The sequence below is a fragment of the Manacus candei genome, unplaced genomic scaffold (genome assembly GCF_025592945.1).
Source record: "Manacus candei isolate 608988 ecotype Guabito, Panama unplaced genomic scaffold, ASM2559294v1 h1tg000028l, whole genome shotgun sequence".
Taxonomy (NCBI): domain Eukaryota; kingdom Metazoa; phylum Chordata; class Aves; order Passeriformes; family Pipridae; genus Manacus; species Manacus candei.
The window spans coordinates 16,690,621-16,704,100 of record NW_026138076.1 but is presented as its reverse complement, the minus strand read 5'-3'; the positions used below and the strand labels follow the sequence as shown (position 1 = coordinate 16,704,100).

The window sequence follows — 13,480 nt, the reverse complement described above, 5'->3', positions numbered from 1 at the left end:
TGCAGGTGGCTCCTGACTTCAGGTATCCTGTTTAGCTTTCCATCCTCCCAAAGGCTTAGGCAAGCAGCCCCAACCCTCAGTTTCTCCCCTGTCACTGGTAGTGCTCTCCGTAGCTGGTGGCAGGGACATGCTCTGCCTTATTGTCATTTTAAGGTACTGCAGATTTTGCATTTAGCACTGTCTAAGTGCCACAGCTTCTATTAGGAGGAAAAGGATTTCTTTAAATAATTAAAAAGGGTTGTGTTCCCTCTCCTGGTGATGATTTGAAGGAACAGGGAATTGTGCTGAGCCCCATGTCGTTGGCAAGTGAGGGTTGCAGTCAGACAAGCCCCGCTGGCAGCGGCAGAGCCATGTAAGAGGTTTCTGCTGCCAGCTGCTTGTCCTAGCCTTCCCCTGTGTGTGCCAGCTAATGCCCAGGTAGCTACTCCCTAACCTGGAGTGTCCAAACAGTCCCTCATGCATTTCTAATAACAAAGCCTTTTTAACCTGTTTTTTTTTTGACGGGAGGGTTAGGAAATGAGCGTGTAGTTGTGATGCTGAGAGGTGTTGTTCCCTGGCTCTGCCTGCCGACTCCCTGGGTATCGAGCAGCTGGAAGCAATAACCTCTTCACCCCACTCAGATGCATCCAGGGCAATGCATCTGACGATGGCCTTAGGCAGTCAGAGCTTTCTTATGACTTGAGAGCCTCAAGGGATTTTAGCCAGTCTCATTTTCGGTTAGTGAATGGCCTGGAGATTCAGTAAGGGTAAGATAATGATAATGCTAAGATAGTCAGTAGCAGAATTCAAGAAGCTCTTACAGTTTTGCTCGTGAAAATTTGGACCTCTGCAAGTTCTCACACACATAAGGTAGGGGGTTTTTTTGTACTGAGGTGCAGAAATTCCCATTGTAAGGATGCAAGTTTTTATAGCTCTTGCCTGAGTTCCAGTCCTACTAGGTATATAGGCAGGTGACTTAACTGTGATGTAGCTGTGTATACAGAGGTATATTTCCAAGCAGACTATGCCACAACTCATATTCCCCTTCTTCATTACAATTTGATGTTGCATGCTTATAAGACAACAGAAATAATCTGCATAAATATTCTTAATAGAATGAAAGAAAAAACAGCTTTAATGTTTCAGAAGGAACACTGGAATACTTCCATTCCAAATCATAACAAAATAGAAGTCCTCAAAATTTTCATGATTGGTAATACAAAAAAACCCCCAACAATTTCACTGTAGTTCATTGGAAACATTTCCCAAAGATAATTTTGAAATGCTTTGTTTATATTTAAATTGTATACAATAATTTTTAATATTGATTAGTTTACATTTCGAATCAATATATTTTAAATAGGCAAATAGGAGTATTTCTGAGATATTTCAAACTGATCACAGAGGAGTGCTTTGGAGTGCTCAGTTTTGTAGCACCTCCAGAAAGTTTAATCAGTGTCTCCTTAAAAAATAAGGAGCCTTTAAGTATAGCATTCAGGACTTCTAAATCCCTTTTGGAAAGAGGGGTTTGATCCAAAAACGAAGACAACAGTATTAAAACACCATTACAATGCTATTTTTTTATTATAATGGCATTTCAAAATACACGCTATCTAGAGATGCAGACTTACAAAATATTGTTTCAGAATATGTGATGTTGGGTTGATTGGCACAGAAATGGATCTGTACTCATGTGGGTTTTTTTTTTAAATCATGTTTAATGTTGTTGCATAACTGAAACTTGATAATTGGGTTTTCTCCCTTCACTTTGCTCCCCCATTTTTTTTTTTTACTCTTAAGTGCTCTTAATGCAGTGACATAAAATTACAGTAATGGAGCTAAAGTAAGATGTCTGTTCTTAAAGCATGCAACATAGTTTTAGCATCACATCTCTCATCTTTGCTTTGGACTGTATCAAAGCAAAAAACAATCCCTTCTTACCTGGCTGTTGCAGATTACTTTTAGCAGGGTGATGTCATGTGAGAGGTGCACACTTGTATGTTTGCTTCAGAAACCATGACCGAATGCTGAGAGGGAAAGAAGGATTCTTATCCAATAATTTTGTATATTTATCAGTGAGAGCGTCTCCCTCTGTAATACTTAAATCTGTGCTTAGAGAGGTCACACTACACTGAGTACTAAAGGTTGAAACAAAATTTGTGTTGGCGTGTATTTGCATCCATGCAGGGGGAATCACTTTGATATTTTAGGGGAGAATTACAAATAGGAGGATAACATAGTATGATTTCTTTCTGTGTACCAAAACACACATGTTTAAATACAAAAGCTTTTTCCATACTTTGGGATATAACACATCAGATTCTTTATTTAAATTCTATTTTACTGAAGGAAGAAGAGAAAGGGGGAAAAGATACTTCTTTCTGCCAAAGCTACTCTCTCTGAAGAGAGGGTACTGCTGCCATTTCATATTCAAGCTTTTAGCGATGACCATCAGTGCTTGTTGAGATCTACTGAGCCTACAGTAACAGTCACCTTATTTTATCCAATATTGGCATTGTCTGACAGGCTCACGGTATGGCTGCAGACCGCTGGCTTCTTGTGGCTTTGGGGAACAGTCTTAGTGTAGCAGCATCAGCCTGGATTGCTGTGCATCTGAGCTGCAGGAGCCAGGGACAGACTGAGTCAGGGCCGAAACTTTTTTTTCCTCACTTGCAAAAATAGGCTGCGTGCTTTGTTTTAATACCCAGCTTTTTTGTCAGCTGTGTAAAGAGGAGCTTGTTCTTCAGTTTAAAAAGACACTTCTCTGTCTTTTCCCTTTAAGGCTGTAGGCAGAGATGATCAAGCTGATCTGAACACCTGTATTCAGTTTTAATAACTTTGCCATACAGATTTTCACATTTGTGTTGGTAGGAGACAGTGTGGTAACTACATTGTATTAAAAAGGCAAAAAGGAGGCAGGTCTATCTGGACCTGTGTCTTCGCTTCTCTAATTGAAGGGAGACCCTGTCTGCGTGGCTTTTGCTTCTGGAATTTTAATGACAATTAAATAGTTCTGTTTAACAGTATTTTTCTCATGCATATAATTTTTCTGAATTAAAATTATTCTTCAGTCTTTAGGCTGTACTTATTCATCAGAGAAAGTAAAGCAAGCAGTGAGCTTCACAGCAAAGCCGCTCCTGTCAGAATAAAGGGTTACAGACCAAGGGAACTTATTTAAATCCTGAATAATTACCACTGCTTTCAAAATCAAAAATCCTTAAAATTCACTATACCTACTCACAAGAGCAGTGATTGGGAATTTTCCCTAGTGCTGCAAATGGTTTGCTAGTCCTTGCAAATCCAGATCTTTGGTAAATGGCTTGAGGAAGTAAGTGGAAAATTCATAGTGCCGAGCTTTAAAACAGGCAGGGGTGATGGCCTTGGGGGAGGGAGGGACAGGAGGATTTTTCTTTTATGTGTTGCAGATTTTTTTTTTTTTTTCGAAATGCATTGACAAAGAGAAAGGAAAAAAAAAAACCAGCATATCTGCAAATGGCTACTGCCTTATGTAACCCACTGAATTAAATGGAGTTCCCTACAGGCATGGAGATGTGGCCACATGGAGGAAGATGTGAGATTGAACCATAGTTAGAAGATTTAGAATATTAATGACTTTTTTTTCCTTTTACATTTTTGTTCATTGTAGTTTTTTTCATTTTCTCTGTGCTTTACACCCACAGGAGTCTCCCAGGACTCCTTTTTGGTCTTTCTGTGTTAGGATGAACTGTTACCCAGTCTTGTGAACAAAACTGCAATTACATTGTTAGAAGAAGATAATCTGTGTGAGCACAAACAAGATCTTTGAGCATGTAAGCAAAGGTGAGGTAGGTAGGCTTACATATGAAAACAGAAATTAAACTCATGATTTCCAAGAGCAATATAGTTTTCTGTGATTATCCAGTATTTTTGATCCTGATTGTTGTGGTAAGAAATTTTATTAGAAGTTGAACAGCTGCCTGGAATATGAGGTGTGTTTATATATAAAATGGATCTCAAATCTGTCTGCAGAACAGAGGAAGAATTGTTTGCTTATGATTGAGGTAGTACTGTTTTTGAGGCTGTTTTTTTCCATTCTTTTTCCTAGATTTATACCTGACTTTTATAGTTTGAAAAGATTGTTTTTTCCCAGTTGTACTTTTTTAAAGAATAATTTGTTAAAGCCTTGAAGAACTAGTGTTGGCATTCATTGAATAGACTATAAATGTCTAAAACACAAAGTATTTTCTGACTACAGTCTACCTAAGATGATAAATCCAAACTAACAAGGCCTTGAAAGTAAACTGTCGTGTTCTAGCTTGCCAGACTAAGGGAGACAAAGGAGCAGAACCAGGCAGGCTACATAGCCCAATGAAGAAAAAGAAAGTAATCCATTTTTGTCTTCTTGTCTGGTCTTTTGGTAAACCAGACTTGCTGAAAGACTTGTACTTCCTTTACTTTCTTGAGTGAAAAAGTATTTGAAAAATAAGTATGTGGTTTAAAAATCCAGTGCTCCATTGATGATATTAATGAAGCCCAAAAAAATCAATAACTAATTTTATCAAATATACCAACTTCCAGAAGCATAATTAAAATTCAGAAATAGCAACAAGCATAGTGCTTAAGTACTATACTGTTTCAGTTTGATTTCTTTTAGTATTTTTAATGGATATCTGTATCTCGTTCAGCATTTTCTCAGTTTGACAGTATGGTCAAGTAGCATAGGAATGTGCAGAGCCAGACTCAGATTTTTTTCTGAGCCCACTCACAATATAATAACTTGTAGCCTATAAATGTCTTTTCTGCCCAACACATCACAGGCATGTATTTTTCAAACAAAAGCTTTGTGTTTCAAATTTATATTTTAATTTAAATGCAGTAAGATGAAATGTTGTGGCGAGAGCAGGAATGTCTTATTTTATCCTTATCTGATTGTGAAGGGGAGAAAGAAAAGCTTATTATCTAATCAGACATATTTTTAGCAGGCTTCCATAATTGGCATGAGACCCTCAATCTAAGTACTTTTTTTATAATGGAGATGAGCTGATCCTTTCATGTTCACTGGTTAGCTGGAACACAGTATCAGTTCACACAGAGCTTTGATACTCTCTCCTTTAGGGGTAGTGCCTAAACAAGGTCCGAGTCTCTAATATTATTAGTTCTTATAAGAAATTATGTGCTTATTCATTGTAATAATTGCACTACACTACCTAATTCCACTATTCTGGTTTGCATTTTTAAATTAATTTTGTCTATTTTATTGTAGGATTGTTAATTTAATTTAGCTAATTTCATTTATAAATCTTGGTACATGTATGCCCATTGGTGCTGCTTCTCCAGATACTCCTACTCTTGAGTAGATCCATTTAATCCACAAAGAATTTGTGTAGAGGTACCCAAGTTACTGCCCAAACACGAAGTAATGTATTCATGTGAGCCTAAGGTAATCAGAAGCAAGGCTTAATAGCCTGTGCTCATTACTATAGTGAGGTAGTTAAACTGATCCCAAGATGCAAACTACTGTTTGCACATTTGGCATTGTGTAGAAATGTAGAAATACACTGGTTCCCTCAAACAGCCTTCTTTTTCTGTTTGTGCTGCAGCCTTCAGTAATGCAGAAATTATCAAAGATAGTTCAGACAACTGCTGCCTACTGAGAACATTCACCTCCATTTTAATATTTAATTCAAGTACATGTAAATATCTGTGAAAAGCTTTCTTCACAGTTGTGGTCCAAAATAACTGTTTTTTCATTGAGAATTTCAGGTGTGCTCTGTGCCAAAATAAACTCAATGTGTGTTTATATTCTAAAAGGTTAATCTTGTAAACCAGAAGTTGTACAGGAAAGTGTTATCTGTGATGCCTGGGTGAAGTGAGTGAAGCCCATAGCTTGGTGTGTTCATTGCGTGTTTCTAATAAGAAGCTCCATATTCACTGTCAAAATTAAGATGGTTTGAGAGGTGTCTTACAGGTTAGTTTTGAATGAGTGTTCATCTGTCAGTTACTACAGTTGTCTCCTGCTTGCTTGATCTGTGATATCTCTCAACCTTCAAAACCAGCTCAAGCTGAGTAATCAGAAGCATTCGATGGGTGATAGTGACTCAGGAAACCCTCTCAAACTTTAGGCTTTTCTCTGTTGCTTCAGTGAAATGAAACATCTACACCTCTCTTGGGTCTGTGAGACTTTGGAGAAAGAGGCTATTGGACTTTCATACAGCAATGAATAAAACATAAGCACTGAGAGTTATTAGTGCATAGGACTTTCTATTTTTTGTGCAAGTTTTTTGTTTGTTTGGGGTGGGTTTTTTAGAATAAAATGTCACCAAATTTCACTGCAGTTCTCTGTGTGGAGCAGCACCTTGTGTCTCACTGAACAGCCCTTTTACTTTGAGCTACTGCATCTACCTAGATGTGTAGTTGATATCTGGACAGTTGGGTGTCCACCTTTAGCAAAGATTGTCAGTAGCATTTCTCCAGGCTTAATGTTTCTGAGTGTCCTCCACAAAGCGTTTTTTCTCAGCTTGCCAACTCCGCCCAGTGGAGGACTGGCCAAAAGAACAATTCTAAACTAGTTGATGTTTGCTACCTTTTCTGAAAGCTAAGAATTCCTAAGTGGCAAATCATCCTTTTTGCTTTGAAATTTGATATGTAAGCATCTCACTTTGGGGGTTTTTTAATTTAGGTTTTCAATTAGGGAAAAAGAGTTGTGGTACAGATCATAGGGCAAAAATACTTTCAGCCAGATTTGTGTGCTTTGATCTAAAGTAATGCACCAGAAGTAATAAAAGATTAAATGGCCACAAACTTTAATGTCAGATTTAGTAGTCATTAAGATCTTTCAGGTGTTCTGTAATTGTTAATTCAGTTCTTGGTTCATTCAAAAGTATATTTTTTTAATTTGCAATTGCATTGGAACTTCAGAATTATTTTGTTATTTGCAAAACTTTTATGTCCTCTGTGTCATAGCTGCCATTAAGCATTTTCAAATACAACATTTTCTACAAAGCAGGGTCACTCTTGTATTTTAAAGTCCTTTTCACAAATAAAAAATGCCACTAAAGGACCTGCATCAAAAGTACTGTACATACTACGAATTTCTGTGCCTAAGAGGCACAATTCTCCCTCACTCCCACAAACCCTGGCATGACACAGTCATATGTCAATTTTCTTTTTTTTTTCTGAAGATTTTGCAAATGCCCTTTTTGTGAAAATACCAAGGTGAACTTACTGAGGAGTGATGTAACTGTTCATATTACTCTCTTTGATAAATGTCTTGACAAAACTTCCTTACCAGGAGTTCCTGTCGGTTTCTCTTTTGTTGTATTCTCTAGCTGTTGAAGGGTAAATAAGTTAACTGAATATTCAATGTAATCAGCTGGGTGTTCTATTCAGGTAATCATTCGATCAGTACAGTCACATAGGTATTTTTGAAGATGTTGTGTTTATTATGAGAGACTCTACAGTAAAGAGATGATCAAACAATAATTTTTTTGAGCTGATATACAAATGGAGTTTTTATCAGGTACGACCATCTCTTAGGACCATGTTGTTTAGAAAACCAAGTGTTCTGAGTGTTCTGAGCTGAAATATGAGACCTGAATTCGGGGTTAAAATACATGGTCTTTCAAGGCTTAAATAACTAATTCAGTTTTAGTTCTGTGATTTAATAGATATTTTATAATGTATTGATCTGAACATTGAGTTGGACCCACACCAGAAAGTCCCTTTCTTCCATATTTAAAGTAAATTTTAATGAGGAAGAGCTGGTGAAGGTACAACAGAGTCGCCTGGATTCTGACACCTGTGTTTAAAAGCAATTTCTCAGACAGGTAGTCCACAGTAGGTAGAACATGCCCATACATTTGGTATTAAAAAAAAAAAAAAAAGGTGGGTTTTCATGGTATGATGCATCCACAGAGATGTAAATAGTCACACAACTGGAAAAAAAAAACAAAAAAAAACAAAACAAAACAAAAAAACAACCCTTTGAGTGGAACAACAGTTGGTGTTTGATTTGAGTATGTCTCTTGGAATTTCTTTAGGAACCTCAATTTTAGAGTGCCACTATTTCAAATTTCTGAATGGTTTGCACTTCATCAAAGAAGCGTATACATGGTATGGTTCGTGTATATACATATATGAGTATTCTTATCGATTTATGTGGTTACAAGTATAAAATATTCATACCCTAATAGAAACTAAAACCAGTCTTTATTGAGTTAAGCTGTGAATGTGGACACCAGGCTGCAGAAATGATTGATGGTTTTCTTACCACATGTAATAGCCTAACAGGATTTCACAAAACCTTTGTTCACACACTTAAAAATTACCGGAGCATTTCCTGAGCATTTCCTGAAAGTAAAGAGCAGATAGTATAATCTTAAACTGCTGCTTGAGAGAGATTTTCCTAAATGTTGCTTAAAAAAATTGGTATGGGATTTAAGGGAATTTTTTTTTTTATAAATGAGCAGTGTAGATTGCAGTTGCATATAGACTGATATATTGTTGTAATCATTTTTGTTATGGCTTTTTTAACACACACTTTCCAACACAGAAATTAGAAGTAAGGTTAATTATAAAATATGATTCTATAATATTTTTTTGCTTCTGTCTGGAAATTACCTGCAAGTATATTGAGAAAGAGTACCAATTGGATTTCACCATTTATCTTATAACCTCCTAAGCCTGCACTCCTTTTAAGGTCCCCACCCTTTGCACCCTTATTACAAAGCTGCCACTATTGCTTCCTTGCTCTCTAGTTTACTGGAGTGAACTCCACACCTCACTGATGGTGTTATGCATCCCCTATGACATACCTACTACAGTTGTGTTTTAGTGTGGGTCAGGACTGTGGCCTTTCAGCAGATCTCCTGGCTTACTGCACTTCAGTGTGTCTCACAGAGCACTATCAGACTGGTACGTGTTGGGTGGCATGAAATTGGAAAACAGTATGCAGAAGCGCTCTTCCCATCCTCAGCTGCGCACATGGTCTTGTCTAAAGGAACATGCTGGAATTAGCATGAAGTGAAACCTTTAAAATACAAATCACTTGGCCATTGGGTTCTTGGCAGCAGCTGCTCTGCCCAGCAGATCTGCTCCTTTTGGCATGCTTTGTTTTACAGTGTTTCACGTAGCCATGGCTTATGAGCCCTGTGTATAGGATCTGGGGGGATCTGCTGGGGGATCTGCTTTCCTAGGGCTGCAGCGTTTTTCTCTGATCCTCAACACAGTTTTGATCCTGTGAAGAAGAATTTGAGAGGGAGCGGTTTAAACTGGGTACCAGGAATTCACGTCATTTGTTGGAGAGGAGTATTCATGTTGTATGCTGCAATCACTGTACTTGAAGACTATAGTACTATTTTGTTGTGGGTAGCACCCTCCTGGTATTTTTTTCCTAGCCCTCCTTTTTCTCTTGCTTGCTTATCCTCAGGAGTCAAATTATTCATGGACTATGTACTTACTCCTGTATCACCCCAGTAATTTACTACAACTTCTCTGTTCCTTGTTCCCCTTTGATTGGCCTCTCCATGTAGTCATGTAGCGCATAACACAAAGATGGATTGTACGGCATTCTCTGCTGGGGAAAATCAACACATAGAGCAGGCTCGCTGCCAAGATGCTCATAATTAAACTGTTGCTATGGACAGGATTACATCAATGTTTCTATCAATCATTTGCTGCAGTTTTGTGGCTATTCGTACTTGGATTTTTTCTAGGTTTTAGTTTTTATCTTCCTCTACTTGCCTTAGTTTTCAGTTGAAGCATTGCAGCGCATAAAGAGAGATGTATAAATAAAAATAATCATTGAAAGACATAGGAGAAAAAGAGAAGCCAATTTCATCATTTTGAGTTTGTATTTGAAGGCAATATCTTGGTGAGGTGTTTGCATTATTTCAGCTAATAGAAATGGCCAGATGCGGTCATTTCCACTGAGCAGTCATCATACTGTTGTGACTTAAGAGTTGATGCAAAGCTGCCACCGCACGGTACCAGTCTGGACAGACAGAGTGTTAGCAGTCTGCGTTAAAATGTTGCAAATGTGGTAGAATGGCGGATGAAATAGAAAAACATCAGCAAGAGGTTAAACCTTTCATTTCTATTCTTCCCCCATCCTTTCTGATTCACGTGCAGTAAGTTGTGAGATGGACTAAGGACGGTATAGCATGGAGTACACTGATGGATTGGAACAGACCTTGCCTGAATACAATGGCTGTGCTTCACCTGCTACTGTGTCATTGCTACTGTTATCCCTTATGGCGATGATCTTCAGCAAGTAACTCCCTTCTGTAGCACTCAAAATGTTTGGTGTTATAGCTAACTAGTGTGCAGTGCATTAAACGTAGAGAGATGCAGGACTGCGGCCAAAATAAGGTAGTCTGAGAGGTAACAAATGATATCGAGTGCAGCTGAGATCACTGTAACAAGATAAACAGTGTGGTGTCACAAAATTGTCTCCCTGTTGAAAAAACAATCCATATTTTATAGATTGTGTAAAAATTGAAGGATGGAGTCAATTATAGCCAATTATGATGCTACATTTACTGGAGTATTTTTTATATCCTTTGGGGAGAAATAAGGAAATGTTCAAGTCAGTTAGAAAAAGCTTTTGCATTGGCTTCCCTGTTTTATCTGAATGCAGTTTTTCCCCATTTCTTCAGGTGAAAACTGCATATGATAGCTGGGACTAAATATCTCTAGGAAAAAGATTTTTTTTTTTTTTTAGTTATTTTCATTTCTTCATGTTGCACAAAAAATTATGATAGATAATATCGCAAATAGAACAAGAAAATAGTACATCAGCTCCCCTCACTTACATTTGGGTTTACTCAAAAGGAATTGTAAACGCAGCCCGGTCATGGCAAAGCCTGCTTAGACTGTGCATGATGACATCTTGAATTTGACTTGCTTCTTTCCCAAAAAGGAGCCTTCATGTCCTTTAAGACATACCTATTAAATACTACATATTTTTTATTTCAGTCTATTAAAGTAAAAATAAAGGAGTGAGATCATAGAATGGTTTGCTGTGCCCCACAGTTGCTTTTCAGTGAATAGATGTAAAATGGGATACAAAAGCAGTATATTGAAGATGAACAGACAGACATGTGTTCTTAAGAGATCTAGCCATCGTCTGAGTGGCTGAGAGGCAAGCATTTATTTAATGGCATTTACTCTGTCATTTAGATTATCTCCCTCCTCTGTTTTGATTCCCAGATAGCTTATGGGGGAGCTGTGCATCCCATCTATCTTGTGCTGTAGTACTGTGAGGAGTAGTTTCCTTTCCCTAGCAAAGCATGTTGTTGGTAATTAATGAAAGATTCACGTGTATGGAGAAATAAAAGCTGTCAATAAACAAGTTGTATGAGTGATGTTTCAAAGTGTTATCCTCCTCCTGTGTTCAGGATTTCATTCACCAGCTAACTTCAGACGGTGACCTAGTACATGTGCCAATGACAAAAGCTACTTGTAACAATTCAGATCATGTTTTCTGCTTTATGAAATGGGATTGTAAAAATCCTCTCAAAAATGACATCTGAAATAGCATTAAAACACAATTTCCCTTTGATAAGGTTTTAAGGCACTCATATGAAAAGTGACACTGCTTTGAGTAGCTCTGTGTCAGCATTATGCAATGTGTTGCACATAAGTGACATTAATCCATTAAGGGTGTGAGGTTCACTTATTTTTCTCATGAAATCATTAAATACCTTTACTGATTTCTGTTCAATCAATTGCATTCCGCTCCAATACAGCAATCTCTAGACATGCTAATAGTGCTGTTTCTAATAAAGTTTATAGGCCACAGTTTTAAAGACAGATATTGCTCTCAAATTATCATGCCTAAGTGAAACACAAAGGAGCTTAGGGAAGCAATAATATTGTGCTGTTTGCAAATTACCCGAACCTACTTTAATGCAGAAGATGATTTTGTGACACAGATACTCTAAAATCAATAATTAACCATCTTCAGTACATTCTTTGCTTTTTCTAATTGTTGAAAGTTTGGACTGCTGCTGTTGCATGATGGTAAAGCATCTTTTATAAATCAAAAGCAAACCTGTAAACCCTGTCATAGTAAATACAAAATTTGTAGTACTAGTTTTTATGCTGAAGACTCTTTAAAACTTGAATCATAACAAATGCTGTATGTTGCAATGGTGTGTACTTACTGTATTACTAGCTTGTTTTGTCATGTGAAGCAGTGTGCGTGTATAAAGTGCTAATAGATCAATACCAGTAAGAATACCTTTCTTCTTAATTTTTTTCATGATGGAACAAATCTCTTAGGAGGAAGTACATAAGACTCAATTAAATATAACACGTGCATTTTAGCGCTGTATGAATGGATGCGTACGAGACAAAATAAAAAAGAAGAATCTTCTGTCCTCCTTGCTTGGATGCCATCCTAATGACTTTATCTTGACGGCCTGAGCTTGTTTCCTTTCCTTATGGATAACTTCAGTTGTATTTTCTATTTTTCCTACTTATAAGGAAATGAAGCTTCAGATGAATTAAGAATCTGACGGAAGACTTGTGATAGTCCTGTTAATTTTTGCAGTTATCTGCTTTGTAGTCATTGCTTTTTACCTCACCACTTCTAGCTTTTTTCCCTTTGGATGCAAACAGTTTCTCAGAGTAAATTGCCGACTTTGCCCTAAGCATAGCAAAAGCAGACGGGTACATTTATCTCTGCAGCTAAAACGTGAAATTTTTGTTTCCAAGCAGTGAATCGCATCTTGCAGAGGAATTACTGTTTGTTTTTTTAGTTTCTTCACTTAGGACCCTTAAGGGACTCTGACAGGTCTTGTCAAATAGTGTCGGTCATCCTTTTCTCAGACACCAAATGATGCCAAGTAGTGGCAAGTTTTATTGCATTGTGTCTGGAGAAGCTGTTGTTCACTCAGCATTTTCTTCATAGGCTGCCTGCCTGATTTCGTTGAAGGAAACCTGAGCAAGGCTGTGTTATTAATGAATTATGACAAGCCTTTTGCCTGTCAGGCAGAGAGGCTCTTGCTATCTCCTTTTAAGACAAAAACTTAATGGAAGATGCTCAGCTGGGCAAGCTCTCTGATGATACTCCTTAAGTGCTCATCCCAGGCTGATGCGAATACGCAGAGAGCCGTGAAGCTGCAAGTGGCAGCGTTTAATACCATCTCCCTCATAATGCCTGACTAATTTTCCGGAGAGCGATCGCCGCAGCTGCTGTGAACGTGGTTATTTGTTTATTTTTCACCTTGGTCCTGGCGGATTGCTGACCTGGCTAATCTGCCGCAGGCGGGGGGCTGGCGGCGGGGGGGACACGACGGCGTTTCCCCGCTGGCAGCGGCAGCGCTCCCGAACGTGACAGGATCGGCAGCCGGAGCCAGGGAGAGTTACACGGGCTGGCTCCCAAGTCCGCCCTGCGAGGGTAGCTAAGCAATGCTGGCGAAGGATGGAAGGAGGCGATGAGGGAGCCGGCTTATGTTTTTCTTAATGGATGTTTGTGAGCAGGAAGGAGATGGCGTGGGCTGTCGCGGTGAGTTATGGA

The 13,480-nt window shown here is 38.2% G+C and overlaps 1 protein-coding gene across 14 annotated transcripts in view; it reads left to right on the top strand.

Annotated features, from left to right (window-relative positions):
• Positions 1 to 13,480, top strand: part of TENM3 (teneurin transmembrane protein 3) — a 418,913-nt gene that overhangs the window by 207,863 nt on the left and 197,570 nt on the right. For 4 of the 14 annotated variants that reach the window (XM_051790409.1, XM_051790403.1, XM_051790406.1 and 1 more), the window contains exon 1: positions 12,413 to 13,468. The exons of the other annotated variants lie outside the window; for them this stretch is intronic. In XM_051790409.1, coding sequence (XP_051646369.1) covers positions 13,414 to 13,468 — 55 coding nt within the window. In that variant the 5' untranslated portion in view covers positions 12,413 to 13,413. Of the gene's footprint in view, positions 1 to 12,412; positions 13,469 to 13,480 lie in introns of those variants that run through there. 14 annotated transcript variants of the gene reach the window in all.